Source organism: Coffea arabica, chromosome 8c (assembly GCF_036785885.1).
Source record: "Coffea arabica cultivar ET-39 chromosome 8c, Coffea Arabica ET-39 HiFi, whole genome shotgun sequence".
NCBI classification, from domain to species: Eukaryota; Viridiplantae; Streptophyta; class Magnoliopsida; order Gentianales; family Rubiaceae; genus Coffea; species Coffea arabica.
The window spans coordinates 1266413-1294286 of NC_092325.1; the positions used below are offsets into that span (position 1 = coordinate 1266413).

General features: G+C 37.4%; 1 protein-coding gene and 1 long non-coding RNA gene across 3 annotated transcripts; both read right to left on the bottom strand.

The window, feature by feature from the left end:
* Positions 1-468: 468 nt before the first annotated feature.
* LOC113707043 (cytochrome P450 CYP72A616-like) lies at positions 469-27622 on the bottom strand. Its single transcript, XM_027229196.2, has 5 exons — positions 27343-27622; positions 26653-26873; positions 1573-1817; positions 1055-1418; positions 469-894 (listed from the first exon to the last, which is right to left on the bottom strand). The coding sequence occupies exons 1-5, from the start codon at positions 27620-27622 to the stop codon at positions 469-471; spliced, it is 1536 nt and encodes a 511-aa protein (XP_027084997.1).
* On the bottom strand, positions 4117-11494 carry LOC113706516 (uncharacterized). Of its 2 annotated transcripts, XR_003452033.2 has the most exons (8): positions 10852-11494; positions 9739-10000; positions 9126-9283; positions 8897-9022; positions 8577-8637; positions 6105-7349; positions 5028-5994; positions 4117-4271 (listed from the first exon to the last, which is right to left on the bottom strand). It is a non-coding gene; the product is annotated as an uncharacterized lncRNA (long non-coding RNA). The 2 variants fall into 2 exon arrangements; XR_003452032.2 differs by having other exon boundaries at positions 5462-5994; positions 8897-9283.
* Positions 27623-27874: the final 252 nt, after the last annotated feature.

The window sequence follows — 27874 nt, forward strand, 5'->3', positions numbered from 1 at the left end:
AATAGTATATGTATTGTCGATTGGTACCCAAAAAAAAAAAAAAAAAAGTAAGTAGTTGTGATCAAACTGGAAGCTTTTAATTCTTTCCTTAGGACTTATAGGCGGGACAAAAGGAATCCAGCAAATGAATGTACTTGTGAATTTAGAAATATTTGAGATAGCCACATTTTCTAACTTCCTACATTTTTTTGGGGAAATAAGTTTATTAAATGCTACTTATGACCTTGTGAAGGATTTTTTTTTTTCTGGTTTTTGCTTTCCTAAAGAAGTATTTCACTGCATGGCCAAGGGGCACTAGGTGATTAATTCAGGAATGTAGTGTTACTTTGATATCATTGAATCGGTTTGAATTTTAGTTCATGCCGCTGCAAATATTTAGTGTAATTACCCTCAGAAATGCAAAATAGAAGTCTCCACACGATCAGTAGTCACAGTATTATTAAGCTCTTTTCTGTCCCGAAAGAATCCTCAAATGGGTTTCAATATAATCGGAGCTCCATGCTGTGGCTGAAGAGTAAATCCGGCACAAGGGGCATGAATATATGAAGGTGAGAGCTTGAATGAAAAGTGCTGCAAAATCATAGCCAGAGCCAATTTTGCTTCTATGATTGCAAGGTTTTGGGCTATGCAAATCCTAGGTCCCCAGCCAAAGGGATAAAATGCCAATTGATCCCCTGATGCCTTGGAAACTCCTTCAGCAAACCTCTCTGGGTTGAATTCTTCTGCATCATCTCCCCAGTACTCAGGATCATGATGCAACAGCGTCGTTGGTACATAAACTTCAACCCCTGCAGGGATGGAAATGTCCCCTACCTTAGTTCTTTGGACGGTATATCTTGCCAGGTAAGTTGCCGGTGGACATAATCTTAGGACTTCAAACAACACCATTGTGACCTACAAGAACAATTTAATTCGACCGCATTATTCATAGAGGTAAATTAAGCAATTCTCCCACCATAGTAGTCACTGGTTAATGGATAGCAGCAACAAACAATACGAGTCGATGGGGAAGATGAAAAGAATTGGACTGACTCAACAACATATTCACACTTACAATTTTGAGCCGGTTCAAGATTTCCATATCAGGGGCTGTCTTTCCACAAATTTGTAGAACCTCTTGTCTGGCTTTCTCTTGCCAGGCCGGATGCATAGACAGGAGGATAAGAGTCCAGGTAAGCCAGATAGCAGTGGTCTCTTGGCCGGCAAAGTAGAACATCTTACACTCCTCTATTACATCTTCAATTGTCAGTTCATTTCCCTTTTCTTCTTTGCATTGCAAAAGCAATCCAAGTAGATCAGCATTACCTGCTTCTCCATCTTGCATTGCCTTTTGCTTTTTGCAAATTAGATCTCTTAACATTGCTTTGATCTCTGTATCCACCTGATATCTCCTTCTATTCTTCTTAGTTGGTAGAAACCTGTAGAACCAACCGTTCGAGCAAATTTTGGAGATAAAATAAATGAAGATTCATCCATAGATTGCATTGATTTTTTTTACCTTATAAAACAGAACACAAAAGGATGAATTCGAGCTATGATTTGTTTCTTTCTTGTTTACAAATGGAAATGTACCTTTGTCCTGGGAGGTACAAGGCCCGATATGCTTCAGTTGCCAGCACAATTTGCTCTTTTTGAAGTTCAAAGATCTTCTTTCCTTCTTTATAGCTACTTCCGAAGGCTGCTCTAGAAATCACGTCTGCAGAGAGACGATGCAATTCGGAATTGATGTCAATTTCGCTTCGTCCATCGGCTGCAAGCAGCATCTTCCATCGATCAATGAGATTGCAACAACTTGCTAAAACCTGTGGTACCATTCCCTGTTTCCACAATTACACTGGCATGAAGTTCACTTCAATTAATAGTTAAGTGCAAATTAAAAGTTTTGGACAAATTGGAGATAATTCATCAGTGCCCAAAATCCTAAAGGTTATTCTTTTCCCTATCTTTTTTATTTAAATATTTTAGAAGCGAGTTCAAGCGTTGTTGGCCAACCCTATTAAACCGAGTTGGTCACTTGGGAGTAGAGGTGTCAAAATTGGTGACTTGAACGGGTTTGAATTGGTTAAAATGGGTGATGAGTATAAATGAGTCAATCCATTTATACCCATTTAATTAGATGGGTATAAATGGCTAAGTCAAAAAATAAATTGGGTAACCCAATTACTCATTTATAACCCCTTTATTTTATTTTTTTGTAAACTCATTTAAATTTATTTTTGCAAACTAAGTTATCAATTTATACCACCTTTTGCACCCATCATTAGTTTTAAATATTTACTTATAATGTTCAATAAGCCTAATTACCAATTTTTTTCCCGTCTGTACTCTATGTCGCATAATTATATACTATTTAATAATTGAACAATAAGAATATAAAAATTTGAACTAAATACTATAAAATTTAACATAAAAACTTAATCCAAAAATTTTGAATTTTTGGTATTTTTTTCATCTGTAAATTTAAAATTTCATTTTAGAAAGGTAAGAAAAGAGGCTACAACTTGTCGTAAATTGGTAATATTGAAAAATGAGAAAATTAACAAATTAAGAAAAATAAAATAATAAGATAAAACCAACAAATAATAATAATAATGAAACAAAAGTAGTTAATATTATGACAAAATGAAGAATCCGAAAAAAAAAGAGTAGGGGAAGAGACGAGGTTTGGGGGAAAATAATTTTAAATGGGTTAATTGGATTTGATGGGTTATCCAATAATACCCATTTAATTGGGTGGGTTTATTGGGTAACCCATTTATATTCATATGCAAAAATTTAAGATACCTATATCCATCTATTCATGGGCAGATATGAGTAAATTTAATTAAATAAATTTGTTTGCCACCTATATTTGGGAGGGACTTTGGTGTAAATTGAGCCCGTTGGGGGATCTGAACCCCCGACTTGCATTTTAATTCAAGATTTTTTTGAAATTTAATCAAGATGCATAGCATACTCATTTGGTCCGGAGTCAATTCAATCCCCTTTTGATTCACTGTCCCATTTGCGTATGAGATTTTTTTTTTTGGTAGTTTATTTTGTTTTCCTCTCTCCTACGGCCATTGCACATACAAGGGAACAGTAAATTGTTAATCTTGAAGGACTAGGTGGTAACACCGCGCTATGCGCGGTGGTATACATGCCCAGTTAACGTTTAGCTAGTAATATAGGGAAGAATGAAAATTAGCAGCACAAAATGGAGCTATATTATATAGGAATATGAGCGAAAAATCAGTTGTACTGGAAAGGTGTAATTATACGGGAATTGTAAATATGTAGAGCAAACAAAATAATATATCACCGTATAATGCTGCCTTACATTTTTTATGTACACAAAAACCTGTGACTTTGTAGCTCAAAATGAAAAAAAAAAAACAGCCCAATGTAGTATTGCATCAAGGCTTGGCCTTGTTATTAGAATGTGATACAACCAATCACCTGTTTTCGTAATTACATATCAACCTTAGTGAGATAAACTGCATTTGACCAAAAACGAAGGAGGATTACTAATGCAGGGTGTATCCTGTCAATACATCAATAGCATAGGGGATGGTCAACTACTTAACACACACAAAAAAAGGAAAAAGGAAGTTACACAAGCCTGGATGCAATTCTACCCTAGATCATTGGATGGACGTCAACAGCTAGAATCCCATAAAAGGAAAGATGAGTGCATGAGATAATGTACATTTATGAAACTTGAGACCAGTAGACCGCAGTTCAGAGGTTCTCATCACATATCAAACCTGTTCCGGAAGAAAAAAAAATGCAGAGTGTAGTGTTGCATCAAGGCTTTTCCTTGTTATTAGAATCTTACACTTCAAACTAATCCAAGGACCAAAAAACACATTACTGTGTAGTAGAATAACCAAAAAGGTTTTCATTAGCCTGTAACTTCAAGAAATCCGATGAAAAGAAACTCTGCTTACATATCACCTTTAGTGGGATAAATTGCATTTGACCAAAAAAGGAGGAGAATTATTAATATAGGCCACAATTCTATCCTCTGAATACATCAGTAGCAAAAGGAATGGAAACTCTTGGTACAAAATAACTGACCAAGTTGTACAAGATTTCAAACCAAATAAAAATTATCATGATAACACCATCCACGTGAGATATAAACCATCAAGAGCTGATATACATTTATAGTAGGTAATACAGAGATCACATAGCTACTGTTAGTGCAAAATCTAGTATCCAGGGTCATACGCTTCCAGGCTTTGATCTTGATAATGCTTCAAGGATGGCCGATTCTGCTTCCTACATAACTAAACACGTAGTTTTGTTAATCAGATGGCAGAAGCATTCTTGAGTGGTACTGCAAAAATCCACTTTATACGGTTAAATATTAGCAGCAATTACCATATTTTCCAAAAGTATATCATAGTTTTTTTTTTCTTTTATCATTAGCCCTCTCATTTTAAGCTAACTTTTTTCACTTACAGGAACATCAACATCTGTGTCTATCTATGCACCTATATGCCAGACAAGCTTTTTCCATATAATTATCCCTGAAGGCAAAAGTATGGGGCAAAGGTTTTTGTACAATTCATAGGTTGGGGCATACTGCACCAGTGTAGCCAAATAATAAATGAACAATCTTCAATTACAATATAAAACATGCAATAACTACAAATACACAATTCTCCATTACATTATTATATACACAATACAGACACCGTTGTAAAAAAAATTTCGATTCATAGAGATAGTTATATATATTAAAACGAAAGGTGAAATAAAAAAGGTTACAATCAGCACTTTAAAAATAGTAGAAGGCCGTTATTTGCTTTATTATATGTCGATAAATTTAATACCTAATTCCATCATGAAGAGCCCGGTGTCCATCTAATTTAATGCTAAGTAAGGACACAAAGAAACCGTTTGCAAGTTAAATAGCAGAAAAGATAATCAACAGAAACTTAATCATTTTCTCTTAATCAACAGAGGTATCTACTAATTATTAGTATACAAGCACATCCATTTGACTAAGATATTTTGCTAAATAAAGTGTAATAGCTTACCTGTCCAAAGCTGAACTATGCTAAAAGCCCAAAGCTTGGGCTTAGACTGACTGATACAAAACAAAGCATTACCCCTATAAAATTCAACCCAAAAAGTGAACAACAATAAATATGAGCAAAAATAGATTGTTCATATGCAAAATGGAAACAAATAGAAAAAAAGAAGGTTATAAAATGTTACACAGAAATAATTACGAAGTTTTTAGCCAAAGACATTGTGCTTTGAACAACCCATGAATCCAAAACAACCAAAAAATACACCAAGCAATTTTCCCATACATAATAGAAAATCACATAAGTTTGTACAGGTGCTGTAGAAGGCCAGGGAAAAAAGGACAAATAAGTAACAGGAGAACTATTAAAAATGCGTGTAAAAAAATAGTGAAAAAACTGAGATCTGGAAGAATGAAACTGAAAGAAGCAAAATCACATACAATTTTTCTTGATAATGATCTTCTCTTGACAGCCTCGGTCTCTCAAGAAAGCATGGACAGAAAATCAGATTTCCTTGTTTTTGGATTTAATTCTTCCAACCATACTCCTTGTTTTGGAGAGCGAGAAGGGATCGGCGAGAGAAGAGACGGCAACCCTTTGGGATTTGAAGGAGATGATGTCGAGATAGGGTTTCTGGAACTACTACGTGGGTCCAAAAAACTTATAAAATTTGTTAGTAAATCCTTTTTAATGTTTTTTTGGGAAAGAGCAAAATCAAGATACAATTTCTTATAAAGGCATTAGATCGGGAAAAGTTCAAAGAAACTTTCTAAAATTTATTAAATCCTTTTTAATGCTTTTTGGCCAATAGCAAAATCAAGATACAAATATGTCAAAAAAAGGAAGAATACAAGGCAAAAGAAAGGGGAAAAAAAGGAGCAAAGCTAACCACGTGTTTTAGAACCCAATTAAAAAAAAGCGAAAAAATCTCAGAGTCTCACAAGAATGCTGGAAAAGATTCGAAAATTTTCACCTGCAATATCAAAAATATATACCAATTAGATTAGATTAGATTAGACAACTAAAGCTAAAAAGAAACACAAAAGGCTAGAGAAATTTAGGGAGGGAAAGGAAAAAAAATACCATCTGTTTTGGTCCTGATGTTGCCGGTTATGGAGAAGAAAAGAGATAGAAGGGCTTTGGGGGCATTTAGGAAAATGAAGAAGAAAACAGAGAGATGGGCTTAGAGAGAGAGGAGAATGGCGATGAACAAGGAAAAGAAATGGGAGAGCAAGTGACCTTCTTCAATCAATCACATCTGCGTTTAAAAAGAATGAAAAAGTAAATGAAATGGGAACCTAAGAAAGGCTTGGACGAACACTCTCCAACCAATCACATGTTGCGGCGTCAGCAACACAAGCACCCTCTTGAGGCATTGCATTCCCCCTTTTATATACATGTTGAAGAAAACAAGCTATGAACCAAAATTTGAATACATCAATACATTGAAACTGCATATAAGCAAGCTAACAAATGAATTTCAAATCAAATATTAAATAATGTGCAATAAATGAAAATTTTCATAAAAATTTAGAGACTACAAAATTACAAGGATCTCATGGTAAAAGAAACATAAATTAAACAACAATACATCAAAAGACTAAACATACCTAATTAAGGAGAAAAAGGCTAAACATACAACAAACTTAAGTAGCATTAAAACTGGTGAGAATAATCCAAGCAGATTCCCTCCCGGTGAGACGTGTCTTTGGTCAATTTAGGATAAAAGTGAAAAGCAAGCCACCACTATCAACTGTCATCTCTAGTCATCCAGCTAAAGCAAATAAGAAAAGCATTATGGAAGCGCGTCTTAGGGAAGAGCTCGGCGACACAGAGGCTTTGGACTAAACAAAGTAAAAAGAAGAAAACAATTGTACATGCCTTAGTAAAATGTAGTGTTTGAATGACCTAAAACGCACAAACAAAACCACATAAAAGTTGTTGCATTCTGGAAATATAAGCTGGACAAATAGATATGAGACCCAAATTCATGCCTTAGTACAAGAAGTCACGAATGAAGTGGAAGGGAGGCATCCAACCTCTCAAGTGAATACAAAGATTTCTAGCCTCGAAGACTTAAAATCTTGGGGTTCTTGAGGCCTAAGTAAACACTTATAATCCAAAATAATACTCTCCGTCCCTTGGGTATGGCGAAACCTCCAAGATTTTAATCCACTTTTAATTTAAGAAAAAAAAGCCACTGAGATGTCAAAGTGAAACACAAGAAAAAGAAAGATTGAATAACAAAGCATACCTGTTAAGACCAGCTATTACTTCTCGAAGGAGTGCAGAAGAGAGGTTTACCAAATGCAGTGTTTGAAGAAGCACCTAAATCCACAAACAAAAACACATAAAAGTTTTGCATTTTGGAAATATAAGCTACTAACAGATGCAAGACTCAACAATTCAGAAATATCCTAAAAGTTGTGTACGAATCAGAATTGTTCACTTTAGTAAAGAAGCATTTTTCATGTGAGATTTTAAAGTAAATAAAACAGAATAACAAAACCACTAAACAAAAATAGGTTACGGCACATAAGTTGCCATCTTCACAGACAATTAAATACAAATTTATACACAATACACATCAAGTAGTCAGGACAACCCATCATTTACAAGCAATAATAGGCCCCTAAAGAATTATAGAATGACAGGTTTGACAAACAAAGCAAGGAAAGGGGAAAATGTATAAACAACAAATTATCCCAAAACTATATGCAAGCAAAGGAAAAAGAAGAATTAAAAAAATCCACAATATCATATAAAAATAAACGGCATTTGATTATGCAGGGAGCAAACAAAGAACGGAAGGTTGTTAGAAAACAAATTTAAGAAAATAAAATCAAGCTTCTAAATGCAGAAAGAATTCAGTTAAGATTTAAGAATATTATCGAATCAAAATGCCAAGCGGCCAAAAAGAAAGAGACAACACAAAATATTGCGTTAACGATGCCAAGGAAAAATATGCATTTACATGTGAAAAAAAGAGCATAGATTTCAAGTAAAATGAGAAGGAAAAACATGGAACAAGAATAGTAAGTTGGTATTAGGAATAAACCGACAAATTAAAATGATACAAATAACTAATTCTGAAAAACAAAATTACAGAACATGGAGAGGCAAGCCAAACAGGGAGGTTCAGAAACCTTCAAGATTTCTCAAGCCTAGGGTCAGAGACCTTGTTTCAGGATTTCCTGACTCATTAGCAATTTTTATACCTCAGAAATCATATACCCACCTTCCCTATCATTTAAGAGTCCTCAACATTGTACACTTAAAAAAAATATGTTTGTAGTAAGAAACCATTGATAATAATCCCAGCAGGGCCTCGTATGGTTCTACTTTGACCATCAAGTAAGATCACTTACTCCAAAATTTTTCAATACAAAAAAATTATAGTCCAAGCAATTTAAACTACCAGTAATTTAAAGCAAATTATACTAACATAAGGATATTTGCAGTAAAAAAAAGTCATAGTTGAAACTTAATTAATCAAAAGTGGATTTAACAGATAAAACGGACACTGAGAGAGAGAGAGAGAGAGAGAGAGAGAACCCTTGGGTATGATATTCTGGGAAGCTTTCATTTTTCTCTATTGTATCCTTTCCCTCCAAACCTGCAAATTTACCGTCAAATTCACCTATTAATTCTTCATTTATACCCTAACAATAACAAATAAACAAATGAAAACACAATAAATCAATTCATACAAATACATAAAACGACACTTCAAATTGTTCTGAAAGATCCTAGATCTCCTGGAGCATATTAGTTAACAAAAAAATACAAGAAAATAGAAGTGACAATTTTTTCCCATCTCTTTCTCACAAGCAGAAATTCAGTGAAACGAACTCTTAGTAGAAGAAATGCATAACCTGACTGCACCAAAAAATCTCTTGTTTGCATCATTATTTCCTTGTCTGCAAGTAGCATTCTAAAATTGAGCAATTTGTATTTCTGAACTTTTTAGTAAAGACAAGTCTGCTAATGAGCTGATCACCCTGTCACCCAGAACATACAGTCATTAAATTAAAACTATATTACCACCCATTGCTTGTAACCTAGAACCCATTAGCTACCAAGAAATAAGCAGCTTTCTCATACATTGCTGTAGTTGAGACAACTGATCACAACAAAACAAAGATGAAAAGCACGATGATGGCTCCTTGAACAGTAACTTAAAAGCTGGCGCCGTAGCTACAAAGGGTGCTATAGAAAATGGAACATTAGCAATGGCATCAGTAGAACCTCTATTCTCAAACCTGCAAATAGAATAAAAAGATCTCACTTTATCAACAGATACGCAATCACGCCAGTCAATAATATATGCGCAGACAGAGGTACAGCAAGCTCGGCCAATGATGTAAGAATAGTCATGGCAGTTGTAACACAGGGTGAATACATCAGAGCAAGAAATTTAAACGTTGATTATAGCCTATAACATTTTTGAACAACTAATGGAGCTTATTTGGGTACCCAACTAAAAGTACTTGCTCAAATTTGGGCTAATTACTTGTCTCATTTCAAACCAGGACTCGTAACCTAAAATTATATAATCCCAAATTTCCTAAAGATTCCTAATTCACGTACTCAGTATTTATACCATTTTGGCACAACGTCTGGCCATCTTTTAAGATGACAGTCCACTAGAATTAAAGGATCAAGATACATTTTGCAACAGAAACATTATTTTCTTGTATGAAAAAAGAAAGCTCACCATCAGACTACCAATTGAATGAAGGCAACACATATGATGGATAAGCATCATGTCTTAAGGCAAGAGCAACCACAGAAGAATCATCAGCAATTTCTCCGAAGGTATCAAGTCCAAGTTCAGTTGCATGGATCCCACCAGTGATAAATGCTGATGAGATACCAGTGGCATTTGCACCTTTTATGTCATGGTGCAGAGAATCTCCAATGGCAACACACTGTGAAGGATCTATAGCAGCCATTTCCGCAGCTGCTTTATAGATGATCTGACATGAATTGACCATACATGGATTAGCACTTTGAAATTAGATTCAGACACAAAGAAAAATTGACAATTAAAAAGAATAACATGAAACTTTTTTTAGCAAAAAAGAGACCAAATTGGCACTGTATGATATTTCTCTGATAATTGTCTCAAATCAAAACCACAAAGACCATGTGAAAATCTTAGATTATGGAAAAACTACAATTTTCAAGTCATATAACATGTTCAATTTTCTTAATGTCAGGAAGGATGTTTCACATGGTGATACCACTAAACATGACGCATTAACTAACTAATAGGCAAGGTTAGATGAGAATCAGAGAGGAAGGGAAAGCAGTAAATGCATTTAGAATATATCACGGTAACAATTCAAGGAAATAGCCTTAATTCACTCGCTCTCACCCTTCTACTTCATCACTTTTGTTGTTCTCTACTTCTTCGATAGGGTCAATAAAAAATGAAAACTCCAAAATATTCTCTGACATTCACCCAGATTACTTACTATCCTGCTATGGTTCAAATTAATCAGCTTGCTTAATTTAAAATTTCTGAAAAAGTATATGCAACAAAATTTCATGAATTGGTTGGCTGATCCACTATCGCGCCAGTAATTTGAGGGAGAATTTGGAGGGGGCAGCGCTAATTTGGGGGCAGGGGGGAGACGGAAGCACACTGATCCAGTAAAATTAAGAACCAGAAAGCGAGGGTGGGAAGAGCGGGGGGAGGGATTCGTCCAAAACAGATGCTGTAATTGGTGGGATGTGCAATCAACAAACATGGAGGGGAAAAGAAAAAGAAAGGGAAACGGAGAAGGCGATAAAAGCAGGTGAAAAAAAGAGGAGCAGAGGTTACCTGGCGGAGCGAAATAGGAAGCAGGGAGAAGGAGCAGCAGCAGGGAAACACCAACGGAAGAACAATTGACCAGTCGTGGGGAGAGGTAAGGAGAAGCAGCTACATCGGCCATCATTGCAGCAACCTAATCCGTCAGCAGCCACAGGGAGACAGCAGAAGGAGAAGGCGTGTAAGGGGGCAAAGCGGAACAGTAAAGGCTGGGGGGACGCAGCCGGACAGAGCGATGGAGCGGGGAAAAAATAAAAAAGAGGAGAAGCCAAGGCGGGGGGAAAAGGGGGATTTTTTAACATATGGGGCAGGGAAGATAAATTTTGGACCTTTACGGGGGGCAAAATTTTGCAGCTGAACGAAACAAAACAGAATCTGTGGTCGAGGAAGAAAGAAAAAGAAGGACAGAAGGAAGATGGAGCCGCCAGAGACGAGCTGGCTCAGCCAACAGAGAGGCACCTGACGGAGCCAACCTAACGGATGCAGGCAAATAGGGCCAACGAAAGACGGGTCGTACAAGGTGAAACTTGAGTTGAGGGTAAAAGTTGAGGGTAAAACTTGAGCTGCAAAGAAGACCGCACAAGGAGGAAAAGCTTCAGCTTGGTGGAGTTGGTACACAGGAGACTGAGCAAGTGGCAGAGAAGTGACCCACGACCTCAGCCAGCCTCCCACCGAGCAAGAAGAAAGAAAGAAAAGAAGAAAACAGTGCGGGGGAAAAAATAAACAACGCATCCGCTCCACGCCAGCATCAAACAAACGAATCCCCAGCCGCCACGCTGAGGACGACCACGTCGACGTGGACACCAGGCTTCCGCCCTTAGTCTATATGGTTAACTAGGAGGGGATCACCGCGCAAGTGCGCGGTGGGAAAATTTGAAAATGTATATGCCCAGGCAGATTCTATTAACGGAGTTTTGCAACAAGGTTGATAATTGAGAAAGGTAAGACAGTGGAATGAAATCAGACAATAATACATAGAGCATATAAATTGCTGTAATGTAGTTGCAATAATTTATAACAGATGCATGGGGGAATAATAAAAAAAGTTCAAAGTCTAGCAGCCATCTAGCTAGAAGTAGCTTAAAATTTAAAGGCAAGCGAAGAAAAGCTTAGTTGTTGATGTTAAGGTCATTGAAGTTGATGTGATTGATGTTCATGGGTTCATCCATAGCGTATGAAGTAATTATTTCATAGGCTGCGCATTTGATGCCGGCAAATCTGGAAGAGGAAGGTTTAACGTAGAACAGTTTTGTCCTTCCTTGCAAAGTACGCATGAGGTATGAAGCTAGATCAATTCTCTGGTTCAAGAAAAAGAAGGGAAGAAATCAGTGTAAAGAAAACATAGAGGGAAGAAAACAGTCGTGACTGGATAGGGATGAATAGGCACCTGTTCGTATAAATAATGGAGGTCAGCAGTTGAGTAGTTAATTAACTTTTCAGCTTCAGTTCCCATAGCAGTAGCAGCCAATGATCCGCTTGAATCAGCAATCAAAATGGTAATACAAGCTCTATAAAGGAGAAGATGGTATGACAGTTATGAAAAAATATGCATTTCATGAATTCATTGAGTAAAGCGAATGTATGCACTGGAGAGCTCTAAAAACCTTGGTAAGAGTTCAATGCTAGCCTGACAGTATTCATATTGAACTATCGACGTGCCTGCAAAGCTGTTTGGTTGATGACATTGGGGGCATGCCATATAGAATAATTTTTGGGGCCTAAAGGAAATTTCAATGATTCCTCTAATCCATGCAGTAGTGGTTCTCTATAAAACAATAATAATAAGGATAGAAGGGAGGTAAACACGATTTATAGAATATAAATAGGAACAAGATAGCGACCTGTTGAAGTGTAGTACTAATACGAAGAATTCTATTATTGGCAACAGGAGGGAGAAGAACTCGCGGATCAGTGTAACTTCCTTTATCAATTAACTTGTCTATTGCAAGTGCATGACTGTGGTACTTGATATATATAAAATGGGAGAAACGGTCTTTAAGTAGCTCAATGTAAATGGGAAAGCGGTGTGCCATATATTTAATACTTCTGACCAGAAATCAAGATGCATTGCTTGTTGTGAAAATGGAGCCACCGTAATGGCTGAACAATGAGAAGTTGAGAAGCTCAGGTCTGATATTGAAATAAAAAAAGTGTTAAAACCAAGAGCTTTCTAAGAAACAGATGCATTTAACGTTCTTGAAGAAAAAAGGAGCAGTATATAGCTACAATTATTTGTTGTGACCCTGACTCTTGTCGCAATAATGATGGGAAAATGGCGGCCAGGAGCTCTAATGATAGGACCATCCAGTTCTTCGAATTCATTCCAAAGGGTTAGAATCATCGGTTTCATACTGGGAAGAAAAAAAGAGCATAAAGTTTACTGATAAAGGCATTTTGATTTTATAAATTATGATAGGAAAAGAACGAGATGACTCAGGAAGGGTTTACCTTTGATCAATAATCACATAATCTCGAGAAATGGAAGGTGATCCGTGACAAGGTGTTGTTTTAGGAGGTAAAATATGGACAACAACTCCCATGACATCTGATATATATTGTTTAAAAGAAAATATTAGTATACGCTTGGTAAACTTTGCTGGGGGTGGAAGAAATGGATTGTCAAAGCTGCTACTTACTCAGCAAATGATGGGTATCAGCATAGATATCTAGCATAGAAAAAGGGTTTAGGTGAAAATAAAAAGGAAATGAAGGAACAGGTTCCTGTATTTCATGTATGACGGTGTCTGGAGTGACGAGCCAACAGAATGGATATTCATCAGTATTAGCACATGTTCGTGGTTGGCAAACAGCAGCTTTAGATATGTAGTATTTTTTGAAAGGGACAAGCAAGTTGCCAAGCTGTTCAAGCATATCTTCAGCAGCATAGACGGTAACTCGAAGACCCTGGAATAAGGGAAAAAGTTATGTTTCGATGGAATATAATATGCTTAATGGAAAAGAAATATCTAGATCAATGTCACCTGGTCATCTGCTAACACAAACGTGCGGAGTATTCGATGAGAGGAGGAATTACTTTTGGTATGAGTGACTTCAATCGCTCGGAGATAAACACTCCAATTCAGCAGAGATGGATCAATAGCAGATAAGGGAATGTCATTGGCTTCCATGGTCAGACCCTCTGTAATGAAATAAGAAGGCAGCGGGGCTTAAGTTTAAAGAAAGGACTGAAGTATTAAAGGTGCGAAATTTATAGCTATGTTTACGGAAGATGCAAATGGAACTAAAACAAACTAAAAAGAACGAGGTGAAGATAAAACACGTAACTATATAATGGATGGAAAAGAAATAGAACAAGAGAAAAACTGTCGCGTAGCTGCAAGAAGTAGAACTAACGGGAAAGAAAAAGCAGAGGAAAAAGTAAAAGGAACTTGGTTTCATTTGTACGGTAAAACAGTCATGTTAAGCAAATGTCATATCCACCACTAGGGATGAAGTACGAATTGCAGAGCTTAGGATGCGCTGTCAATAAATTACAAGAGAAGTAGGACTGAATCTATAAACTAAAGCTGATACATAGTATTAGATCGAAAAGACGCTTGAAAGTAAAGAACACAGAATAGATGTCTGTGTTCATTTTTAACTTACGGTTGCTGATATTACATGATGAACACATTTGTATAGTACTTGCAAAAAGGTTGTGTTCCTCTGTCCAGAGATGCAATAGGAAAAGCAATTTTGAATTGATGGATTTAGTTTTAAAGTTTGAAAGAAAAGCACTGAGGATGACTTGTGGAGGCTTGCAAAGAGCAGGAAATATTTAGCAGCTTGGAAAATATGTCTGGAACGAGGTGCAAGTTTCAATGTAATGTGTAATTGTTTGTTTATACACTGCTAACTCGTTTGAAAGGTGCAGAAGCTGTTAAGCCTATTTTTTTAAATTATAATAGGTCATTGCTGCGAACAAGACGAAAGAAGCTAACAAACACAGGAGGATGGAATTGGAATTGCAATAAAATTAACTTTAAAGATGATCAATAGACAAAATAAAAATTTTATTCCTTTAAAGTCTATTACAAGGTACAAGGCTGTGATTAACTATGAGAAACTTCACTAAATGAGCATGACAACAGTCTAGTGTCCATACAGATCAGGCCAGCTGGAAATGATACACCAGGTAGTGAAACTGCAAGTTTGATCATTTGATTATATAGCGATTGTATGGTACCATGGAAATATTTTCTCAGCTCCATCGTAATCAAAAATCAAAACTGCAAATGTAGTATGTGATTCTGGAACAAATACAAGAACTTCGTTATGTTGCAATTGGTGTTGAAGAACGAAGGATCTCCAATTTTTTTTGAGCCTGTTGCCCTTAACTCCAATTTCTGTAATGTTATGTCCTGTCTTGATGAGAATGCTGGGAGTCTTTACACCATTCAAGAAATGATCAATGAATTTTGGAATTTTCTGATAATGATCGGTGAGAGTTAGGATGGAAAGCTGAGCATGTAAAAATGGTCAAAATCAAACGAAAGAAAACAAACATAAAAATAGCTCACCAGTGTGTTTGGAGTTGATGCGTTAAAAATCTGGTAAAAACAATGTGAATCAACCATGCATTGATAGAAATCTGGTTTCAATGATGAAGTTACTCTATGCTGGCTAATCAGCGCGGATGTATCATCTAAGGACATTAAGTATATAATGAGTAAGAAGTAATAACAGTGCAAAGTGCTATATAAATTAACCGGAGATATGCACTCGCCTTGTTGATGATAAGCAATATTTTGAAAAAGACTTGGCAATGGAACTGTCCAAGGCAGGTAAACCTGTTGCTGGAGTTCACAGAAATGAAGAACATCGAAAATAAGGCCACCGGTATGTCGAAGCATCAGTATATCATGGGTTTTAACGATATTGTCACGACAATATTCATCCCATCCATCCTGAAACGAATTGTTATTAACTGTGATAGGCCAACTTCGTATTCCATATCTGAGAACGATGACATTTTTCTGGTGATGATTAAGTAAAGATGTGAACCTGGAAGGTAAAATCTGAAGTTCGCAGATTCAGAACATAAAGTCAGGCAAACCGATATAAGCAATCTACATACAGAGAGACTGAGAGGTACTCTTGCAAAGAGAAAAAAGGTGTACCTGTCCTCTATGGCTACATCTAAATAAAAAACAGTAGGGCCTGGAATCATCGTTAGGTAGCTCAAAATCTGGCGGAGAAGTGAGAAGGCCTTCTGCCATTAAACTGAAAGAAGAACGTTAGACAAGAGAAATACCAGTGAGAAGGAATAGATACAAAATGAGCAAGTGAATGAATGAGCTGAAAATATAAATAGTGAAGAGTACTTGTTTGTATAGAGCTGCAGTTTTTTGTTTGAGTTGTATGTTACATAATTGTTGCACATGACACAGTTGATAAAGTAGGCATGATATATGAAGAATTGATGTCTTGTTAGGTCAAGTATTTTATTGATATCAGTGTTTGTTGGAATTTTTATGCTGTCATGCCTGTGATAATTTATAAGGTGCAGAACTGAGCAATTTTGAAAGAGGGAAAAAGCTGAACAAGAAGAATTGAATACGATTTGTATATAAATCAGCATGTATTTGTTAAACACAACGAATCCTGAACAAAACAAACCAGTACAATGTTCAGAGGCGCACCAGTAAGGAGAACAATAAAAAGTAGATGAGGTACTTCTGACTGAAGTGATATGAGACCACAAGAAATGCAGACAATGTAAATATTTATAGGTTTCAATGGCACATGAAATAATTGTAGGTAGCATTAGCAGCAGTAGAAAAAATAATATATTTGCTATGCAGAAGCGAAGGTTGCATTAAATTATGTTATAATTAGGAACGAAAAAAAGTAAATTGATTGAGGAAGAATAAGAACAAAGAATACGACAATTGATAGGCAGTGAAGAGGATCATCTGACATAGAAGATGGAAATGATTCAAAGAGCTGCTTCATTTACATGTGCAAACAAAAGAAGAAAGTGCACGGAGACAGTTGTAACTTCTATAATGAAGTGAGCAAAAGATAACAGCCTGGCTCATTCAGAAATAGCATCTGTCCCAGTAGAATAAAAAATGAGCAGCCATGATTGACAAAAAACAAAAAAGCTAGGCTATCTGTTGAACTTTGGAATGCTTATTCCAATCTTGCTTTCTTTGCTGGGTCGCTATTAGTACATTCTGGCTGAATCAATTGCAAGGCTGCCGAATTATCTGTCCCAGTATCATTAAATCTGTTAAGGAGGCAAAGCTTTCTCTTTGATGAAGAACTTCCTGCATCTTGAAAGGAATCTTAAAATTTAAATCTGGGAGAATGTAAGAATTTGGGGGAAAAAAGTATAATGATAAAGAATCAAAGTATACCTTCAACAATAGTTTCAGCAGATTCAATGTTCGTGGAAGTCAGTGGAACCATACTACTTTCCTGAGTAATAAGATGCTGTTCGGTTTGGTATTCAGTCTCTTCACAACAGTATATAATAGTATATCGTTGCTTTGCATCTGCAATTTGACTCTGAACAGGTTTTATATGCGCAACAAACCATTTTGTTTTTAGAGATTCATGGACATGATCAAGCTGCAGCTCTATGTTCTGAAAAATTGCATAATTAGAACAGGGAACAAGGTGACGTGGAGAAATTTTAAAAAATTGTATCGATTCAGCACTGATGTAACGTAGAGGTAACAGAGATACCTGGCTAAAATGATCCATTGCTTCGGCCGCGGTGAAGGTAAGCAGGTTTTCAGCCAGATCTCCAAATATGGAAGCTGTCACTGTGCCAGTTTCATCTGCTAAATCAACGTCAAAGCGGCATCTACATAGAAACATTAGTCATATAGCCAAGGTTGCAACTAAAACAGAAAAAAAAACAGATGCTATTGACAAAAGAGATTCGAATATATAAAAGGCTATAGGTAAATCGAGGTAAAGGCTTGTTATTGTGTAATAAGTTACCTTGGCTGAGTTGAGTGTTTTTCTTTACATGAATTACAGAGGAAAGTAACTCCATGCATTGCTGATGTAGACCGAAAGCACTCACTACAGGCCATGTACCAGTATCGTTGAAAAATGTTTCCAAAAGAGAATCGAACTTTGACCCATGCTGCCTGAAAGAGTGAGGTGAGCCATTATTATGTCGAGAACGATACGGATAAATAATCATACAAGGAAAATACATGTATTATACCTTCTGTATTCCTGTCAGATTGCAAACCTGAGTAAATTTCTGGTTTGGCTGAAACGAGAGCTCTGGATTATAGTTCTCGTATACTTTGTGGTTAACTATATCCAAAAGAAGTTTCTCATTTCTCATTGCCCTGTTGAAAAAAATGACAGGTTACATTCAAATAGGGAACTAAAAATGAAGCTTGAACACCGAAAGTAAGAAGCATATGTTCGCGAGATTACCAATTTTTCAGTTCTCTAGCTTCTTGGACAAGTGGATCAACAAGAATTACAGAGTCAAACCACGTAGATAAAGCTACACCTAAAAGAAAATAGCATGTATGACTTAGGAAAAAAGCAGCACGAGGAAAAAATTTAACAGTTAACTGCTGAGAAAGTGTTTGCAATGAACCATTATAACATCCAACTCTGACTCTTCTCCATACAACGACCGGAAACCTGTGCATGCTCTGTAAAATTTTCTGGCCTTCATCATCAACAAAAGCATCCCACATGGACAATTTGACAGTCTGAAATCTATTTTTTAGAGAAAAGCATGAATATCATAGTTGAAACTGTGAAAAGTGAATATAAGAAATGATCATAAGTGAGAGAAACACATACTCTTCATTAACAAGGACAAACTTCTGTACGCTGGATTCTCTACCATCTTTGGTAATTTGTTTCCGGTCCAACGCAGATATAACAACAGCCAAGATGTCTGTACAAAAAAAATAAATTGTGAACAAAGTCCTTGAAAGAAAAGAAAAAACGTATATGTATATATTTTTAAGCAAACAAGCTTACCCACAGATTGATCTTTAATATCCATGTATTTGATTAGGTCGGTAAACTTGGTATAGGTGAGCTTCACAGGTACAACATCTTCATCATCATTGACCTCTTCAACAAGTGTCCTGGTGGATATAACCCACTGTGTTTGCAGACCGTTAGACTGAAATTTTGGAGGAATTGGTCTCACAACTGCATTTGAGATAAGATATTTCTTACTTGCAGAAGAGGACTCATTCTAGGGATGTCATTATTGAAAATGATTCCTTCAACCAAAGATCCCTATAAAAAAACAGAATGAGGTGACAATCTAGTTTGAAGCAATAAACTTTTTTAAGCCAGTACAGAATGGAACGGAAAAGCCGGTGAAATTCACAGTCGATAAATTAGAACATAAGCATTAAAGGCTTTTAAAGCTCTAGTTATTTAGTTTTAAGCATAGAATTGAGATAGTGAAATGGCTAGTTATGTACCTCTGAGTCCAGGAAAATGAATTTCTGTTTTTTTGTTGGAGTAGCAAGTGACGATGTAACATGTTGTTTTTCCTGAACTGTGACCTTACATGTCCAATTTTTTGTGCCAGGAAGAATGGCTTTCATTGGAAGAATCTCTGACATCCTGAAGTTTAAAAAACAATAATGAAGCTGAAGGAATGAAGATGAAACTGAAGGGAATAACAATTATAAATGGCAAGCATTTTATATAAACTGACCTTGACAAAGTATTGTTACATTGTAGCTAAATGAAACACTTGACTAAAAACAACATTTCTTGTTTTGTTATCAATTTTCATATCGTCAAAAGTTCCAGGAACAATCAAGATTTTAACTGTATCAGGAGTCCTGGCTCTAGACAGTGCAACGTAAAGCTGGCCATGAGAGAACACAGGTTCGCGCAGATAAACTCCAACATAATCCAAAGTCTGTCCCTGAGACTTGTTAATCGTCATAGCGAAACATAGACGGATGGGGAACTGCGTTCTTATGAAAGGAATACCATTTTTTTCATTTTCAGGGGTTTGCAGAGGAATTCTGGGAATGAAAACTCGCTTCCCTCTATGCTGACCAAATACAATTTCAGCACAGATGGTATGCTGTCGTAACTCTCTACATATGAGCCTTGTGCCGTTGCATAGGCCTTCAGCCGGGTTTAAATTCCTGAGAAGCATGATAGGGCAGTTTACTTTGAGGAGCAACTTATGTGGAGGGAGCCCTTTTGGATTCTGACTATTTAGAAAGTCTTGATAATCTCCCTGAAACCTCTGGTTAACAGTTTTATCTGAACTTATATAGGTATAAAGCTTCCCTGGAAATTTCTCAATCATCATGTCGTTAAGCTCATCAACAGAACTGTTTCTAGGAGAAAGGATGCATCTATTGATCATTTGATAAGGATCGACTGAATAGAGATTCAGATGAGGGAAAACACAATGTATTAATCTGCATTTAATTTTCAGAAATTTGGAGTCAAAAAAAGTATAACATAGAAGGTAAACAGGCATTCAAAGGATAACATGAATGATAGACACTGAAATCACCTGTCCAAGGACTCGTGTTTGTCATGATAGGGAATTACCAAGTCAGAAGGGAGCGTTACATCTCCATTTTCGTCAGCAGGCTCTCGTCCTTCACCAATTCGTAACAGAAAGTCAGAAAAGCCTGGGTTCAAAAGAGCTCGCATATTTGCCTTCAATGTCAACTTATGCATACACAACCACAACGGGGAACTAAGAAGGCTTGATTCAATTAAATCCTGTTCAGAAGCCTGTTCAATAACTGGCAGGGTCTGTCGAAAATCTCCACCAAAAACAACAACATGTCCACCAAAAGGGAGATTAGAATCTTTCAAGTCTTGTAGTAGACTGTTAAAAGCCTCAATTGCTTGCCTCTTAGCCATAGACGCTTCATCCCAAAGAATCAATTTAGACTCACAAATTAACTTAGCTATGCTGCTCTGTTTGCTAAGCTGGCAAGTTTTATTGTTTGAGAAATCTAAAGGAATTTTAAATCGAGAGTGTGCAGTTCTTCCTCCAGGAAGAATGGATGCTGCAACACCAGAAGTAGCAACAGCGATAGCAATGTAACCTTGAGACCTCAAAGCAGACAGAAGCGACCTATATAGGAAAGTCTTTCCAGTTCCACCAGGACCGTCAATAAAAAAGGCTTTACCTTCTGAAGAGAAGACTGATTGTAAAATTAAATCAAAAGCGTATCGCCGTTCGGGATTCAACTTCGAAGGCAACAACTCATCCTCAGGATCAACTACAATGTTTCTCTCACTCTCCATTTCTCTGGTACTCCGTTCAGGCACAGCAAAGGAATCAGCAACTAAGTGAAACTCACCTATACTCTTTCCCATTTGTAGTAATGACCTATTAATGTCCTCCAAAACTCGTTTTTTAATCTCACAATCAGAATAATGAGTAAACTTCTGAGCATGTACATAATCTGATGAGAGATCCTTTTCAAATCTAGTCCACAAGAGTTTAGGATCAGCAGGAGAACAGTAGAATAGAAGAGTAGCGAATAATAACCGTAGAGATGATGGCATTTGAAAAGCTACAGCTTCTTCTAGAGTTTCTTCTATATAGTTATCAGATTCCAACAAACCCAACTTAAGAGCAGCTTCTCTAAAAGAGCTCATTAGTTCACCATTAACAGTCAAAAGATCATCAAATGACGTGGGACCACGAACATGGCATAACAAGAGCCTCAAAAAATATCGTTCACCCTCCTTTGGATTTGCTGTAACTAATCTCCCTATTACTCGTCGGCGCTCCCTTTCAGACCAAGTTTTTGTTTTAGGAGTCCATACAAAATGTTCAGGGAACTCCCTATATAAACACCTTAAGTTCTGCGCTTTTGCATTTGACTTGTTTGTCTTAAAAAATTCAGTCAGCATGGTCCTAGAGAAATCAATTTTTTGCAGCAAGTAATTCAAATCTGAATTCTTGTCAAAAGAAATGGATTGCTGATCAGGAAGATGGACTTGAAGAGTATAAACGGACGGAGTCATTTCACTTAGCCGGAACTCATAGATTCGCCATAATGCTTCAGGTGGAGATATCCACCTTCCTTTCTGAAAGTTACTGATCTCGTCGACGTCACTAGAAGAAGCCTGATCAATGACCTGAAAGCTGATAAGATCAGGTCCTTTAAAAACATATTTGTAAAGGTATTTGACAAGCTTCACTGTGGAACAGATTTTCACATTTATATGGCAATCGATCAAAGCAAGCAGGTATCGGTTATGAGGTATAACCCATCTATTATCCAACTCATGCCGCCGAACTTTTACCTTTCTACCATCATTCCTCCTTCTATAACATGGATATGAATCTTCAGCATGAATGGTATGGTCAGAAAAATTTTTTGGATAATGACTTTTACAAGACCCATTTTTCATGCAAGGACAACTTTTATCCATATCTCCACAGGGACCGTGAATCATATGCTTAACTACAAGAGAGTATAAGTGCTGGTGTTCTTTTGGGTCAGGAAGTTCAGCGCAAATAATTTTATCATATGATTCAGCATTTAACAATTTGAACTCCGGCTTAAGAATTAATAAGACATGAGCATGAGGAAAGCCGCGTTTTTGGAATTCGATAGCATAGACACATGCTGCAACCTCTCCAAAAATGTGTTTATGCAGAAGTTCAGACTTAAGGACTTCAAATTTAGATCTAAAAACTCTAGACAATAAATCTGGCCTATCCTGCGGCTTCTCTGTATATTTCAGACCTTCCTGAATCTCCTTCCACACAGGATTGCATGTCATGGTCAAAAAAATGTCAGGTTTCCCGTATTTCTGAACCAAAGACATGGCATCCAAATATCTGCGTTTCATATCCCTTGGACCCCCAATAAAAGATGCTGGTAAAATGGTCCTTCGGCCAACTCTAGAACCCTGCGTCTGACCAATAGCAATGCTATCTAAAACCCCTTGGAGTACCTCTGTGCGTATTTCATTCTGTTTTCTTCTGTGGAAGTCAAGCCTAGACGTCTCAATCTTAATGTAGGTACCCACGACAAACTGTTGAAACAACCTAAGACTGTGCAGCAACATAGACGCATCATCATCTCTGACTTGGAACTTGTAGCAATAATATTCTCTAGCAGACACAAAATAGTCTTCAGTCGAAGTCTTGTCAGCAACTAAAAAGGATAGACATATACACATAATAAGGAAAAAACGTACACTTGATGACTAAGTGAAGTCAGAAAAAAATAAGGGAGAAAAAACCTGCCTCTTTGTTCTAACTCCAACAACTGCGATGGAGTATTTATGGAAGAAAGATCAACAGATGGGTCGACCTCAGAGAAAGTTCCATTTTTTTCCTTTTTATGAAATCGTTTGATTCCATAATGCCACCCAGATTCATCTCTAGGAAAGAGGAGAGGATACTGCAAAGAATCACACCATTCATAATAAGGCTGGACTCTATAACTCGTGCTAGAGTGACTATAAACTTGAATGTGAGGACGCATATCAACTGAATAATCGTCAGTTTCAGTCCAAATAGCAGCAACTTGGGACGTAGTAGGAAGATTATATACTCGCTGGTCAAGTCCAGGATTACAATTGAGAATAATTCTATGATTCTCAAGGTCAGGAACATCCCTTAAGCTTTTAAAAAATTTTTCATAAGGATTATCTTGGAGCACATTCATAAGCAGCTTCAAAGTATCCTCACGAAGCTTATCAGAGTTCTGAGCTGCCTTTTTTAATGCTTCATCAGTATCATAAAAATATAATTGAATTCCACTAGCCTGATCACCGTTTGCCAGCAAAGAGTTCAAAAAGTGATAACCTGACCCTGAACTCGAAAGGTATAAACTCCATGTTTATTCTTTGTTAATTCCCTGTCATATTTTGCAGCATATGATGTAAAAGCTACATTGTTATTATAAGTGCGAGCCTTTCTTCAAAAATCCTCACACTCCTCGTCAGAACCAGTAAATAAACGCTTCAAACTGTAAGGCATGGGAGGAGAGACAATTTTAACATCGCCTCCACGGCAGCAGAAAGAAGGAGGTTCCATGTGAAACCTTTTGGCACCACAATGTTCACAATCTGGAACATTGGGAAGGATAAGAGATTCCTCGGGAATTTTTTCAAGCCTAGAAAGTTTTGAACGGCCACGTCGGCAAGAGACAGCTGTAAGTCCACAGCGAAAAACCATCATGCTAGAGAAACGAGACTAATTCTAATAGTTTTTAAAAAGAAAGGAGTTTGTGACCATATAAATGGAAGCATAAGCTGGTATGAAGTAGTAGCATCAAAACCTAAATAATAGGTTTGATTTTGTAAACAACTACAGTGGATAGGTAAGAAGAAGCTGCAATCAGAAGAAGCGGCCAAATAACAGTATTACCACCGGGCAAAGAAGGCGTAGGCAGAGCTTTCGACCATATGGAAGGAGACAGTTGGCTGTCAGAATGTAGCTGAGCATTATCTGTATGCTGCACAGTACCATAAAGCTCATTCTGGCAACCAGTTCGCAGATAAGAATGAGGCGTTTCAGTAAAAGTGTGCGTATTTTCCCCCCTACAAATAGACGGCAGAACTATTTCACTGGTGGCAGACGCTGATTCCATGCGTTGCTCTGCAGCAGGAATCACCAACCGACACAGGAGGGTAGACAATAAACAAATGTGAAGCGGAAAGAATACAAAACAGAGGTTTTAGAGAAGCAGAAACAACTGAACTTGTACCACCAGAAGGAGAAAACGGAGGAAGACGGCAAAGACCAGTAGAGAAGGACGTTTGATTGTAAAGATGTAATGGAGTAAATCCAAAATTAAGATGGCAATCTGATTGTTGAATACCCCGAGCGTCCCGCCCGTTAAGCACAGTAACACCTAGATTACTAAGAGAGGCAGGCAAATCGGGAACCGACTCGTCATAACATCTACTATCGGCACGCTGAGGAGCACTACGAAAGGCACCAGCAAGAGAGGTTTGGCAATTATGCTGGCCAAGCTCGCCCTGACCAAGAGGCGACCCATTTGCGTGACCATTACCAGGAACAGTAAGCCTTCTTTTCTTTGCAGCATTAGCATCACGGCGACGGCGCAAAAGCTCTGCCTTTTCATGCTCTGGCATTTCGGCATAGCGTTTACGACGCCTTGCATTCCTATCCATGTTCTTAGACTGGAAGGCTGAAGAACATAAACTAAGCCCAACAACCAAAGGAAAAATGACACAGCAACACCCAAAGTGCAGAACAGGCAAGAAGAGAAATGGAATAGATACAATCACACAACAACAAACACAGAGGTATGCAACAGAGCCATAGAATAGAGGACAAAACACTTTTTTTTGTAACAACAAATTCGAGCATAGCAGGACAGTAATAAAAACATGTAGAGCTGAATGAAAGAGCACAAGGAAGAACGAATGTGCTTAAAGGAAGGAACAGGAGGTTAGAATAGCTTAAAAACCTGAAGTGACTGAAACAAGCACTGGCCGCAAGCACAAGTCTCCAAAGGCCTGAAGTGGCTGAAACAAGCACTGGCTGCAAGCACACGTCTCCAAAGGCAAAGGAACAACAGGTGAAACAGGACTGGCGCAACACACTGCTACAGCTTCCAGAAAAACAACCAAAGGTTTAGCACGTACACACCAGGAGAAGCAACAGAGAATAACATGGAAAAAGGAGATAAAAGCAACGAAAACAGACAATAAAAAGCACGAACAAGCATTACAGCGAACAAACAGAGTGCAAAAAGGAGAAGAACGAAAGAAAACTGAGCAGCGAACAAGGCAAGGTTCAGAGGATGAAAGCGACCAACAAACAAACGAAGAGAGCTAAAAAACGAGAAAAAATGAAAAAAAAATAGTTGCAACAAAAACAAACACGAACATGCACAGCATCAACGAAGGCAACAGCACAGACCCGCATCACAAAAAAGCAAAGGAAGGAAAAGTAAGGAGCTAGAGCTGTGGTTGTGGAGGACGACAATGCAACAGTAACCAGTTACAAGCAAAGGAAAAAGACAGCAAACACGCAGAAGAAACTAAAAACCCAGAGAAAAGGCAGAAAATCTCTGGAAACAAAAAGAACACCAACATACATAGCATCAGTGCAGCATAAAAAAACAGAACGGAAAAGACCAAGAACCTGCAGCTGCGTTTATGGAAGACGGCAATCCAACAGTAACCAACTCCAAAGCTAACAACCAGGAAACAAAAAGAATGTAAGACAAACAGAGCTAAAAGAACACAAGACAAAATTAAAAAAGCAAAAGCAACGGTGAAGACAGAATACACTCACCATAAGCAGAGCAAACAAACGATAGCAAAAAGCAGTGAACAGAAGACAGAGCAATCAAAAGCAAGCTAAATGGAACCCAAAAAGAAGGATATCCAGCAGAAACTGAGCGAATTGCCCAGCGGTTACGAGGTTTCGCAGTATGGCCGTACAGGGATTAGATGTGGCGTTGTTAAAGGCGGAAGCAAGTTCAAGATTGGAAATTTGGCGGTAGAGGCCATTTGACGCAGATGGGCACACCCTCAGACATTATTACCAACAAATACAGAAGTAAAAAAACAAGTAAAAAAAACCAACTCTGAAGGAGCAAAACGTAAGTTCACCTCTGACCAAGAGACTGTTCCGCCGCTAATCACTAATGATGACTATGACTAATGACTGATGACATCAGTTCATTTGTTTTGGGAAAAAAAATATATAAAAAGCATGCAAGAAGAAGAAGACTACCTGCAACGGGAAGCTGACATCATAACCAGCGGCCACATGGGCGGACGACCATCCAACGTGGCAGGGGGCGGTTCCCTCTTTATCTATATGGTTAAAGAGTAAATCCGTTGCTTGTATCAAAAGGCAGAAACTACCTGTAGCTTCTCGTGATGGAATGCAGGGGTGATTAATCTTCTATGCTTGGCCCATTTCTCCCCTTCCAAGGCTGCGAGTCCCAGCGCCAAAAGCTTCACAAGAGAGTTCTGTGGAGGTTTTTGGAAGTGACCATTCTTGTTATTCAGTATCAGCCTCACCAGCTCTGCCTTCCCCAGTATCAATCTTGGCCTTGTTCCAATCCAACTCAGACATACCTTTCCTATTTTCACAATTTAAACCCATGCCACCTTGATTGTTTACTCGTCAATGATGTTACAAAAAGTCAACGCAGCCATGATTTCTACTTTTGGTCGGCAGAAATATTTTTTGAGCTATTTGTCATAACATGCCGAATTCTACGCCTATTTTTCACATGTAGTAATTTTTACTCATCCTCCATATAGTCAGTAAATACTTTGCATGCATCAGATAAAACTAAAAAACATAACAGGATAAATCCCTTATTTTCATACGTTCTCTAAACATTTATGCGTCACTTGATCACCCATAATACGTTTAGAACACATTCTCGATTTGTTCTCTTTTAATTATAATTATATTGTATAAATCCTTATATGTTGAAATGGGAAGATCCATGAAAGTATCTCCAAGAGGCTAGACAAGAAACTGAGTACTGGATGATTGAAAAAATCAGAAAAGAGTGCAGAGATAGACAAAGTTGATCTAACCATATGTCTGCACAATTTGATGAATGAAAGGATCGACACGAGGTATAATTTCGTGGTTTAAACTCATGGGGATGGACCATGCATCTATCATCAGCTTCTCGATAGCTAGCTTATCTCCATAAAGAAAATTGTAAGAGGTTCCTCCAATTCCTTGTTGCTTCAATTCTCGCTCAATCAATTTGGGTCTCCACCAAAGAGAATAGACAAGTTTCAGGATACACAAAGAAGCTAAAAGAGCAGAAAAGGAAGATAAGAGGACCATCAAAGTGGGGGTTTCCATGCTGCTAACTACTTTGTGGATGCTGAAGCTTTGGGTGTTCTTGAGGGAATTTATAGAGGTTAATTCTAATTTGTATCCTTCAATTATGCCTCAATTCCTATTTGGTCCCTAAATTATATATTGGGATACTTTAGTTCTTAAACTATTTAAACGAGGGATGGCCTTGTAGACGGGATCCTTTATCCATTATATCTATTCAATGCAAAATGACATAGTTCCACTTTTTAATACTGCTGATGTGGCACATAACAT

Bases quoted from the DNA above. Each gene is read 5' to 3' on its own strand.
- LOC113707043 (XM_027229196.2), bottom strand. From the start codon at position 27,622: ATGGAAACCCCCACTTTGATGGTCCTCTTATCTTCCTTTTCTGCTCTT. The intron at 1,818-26,652 runs GTAGTTTCTGCC...TTGTGGAAACAG, and splicing joins TCCATCACGAGAAGCTACAG to GGAATGGTACCACAGGTTTT. The intron at 895-1,054 runs GTAAGTGTGAAT...TTGTTCTTGTAG, and splicing joins TCTTGAACCGGCTCAAAATT to GTCACAATGGTGTTGTTTGA.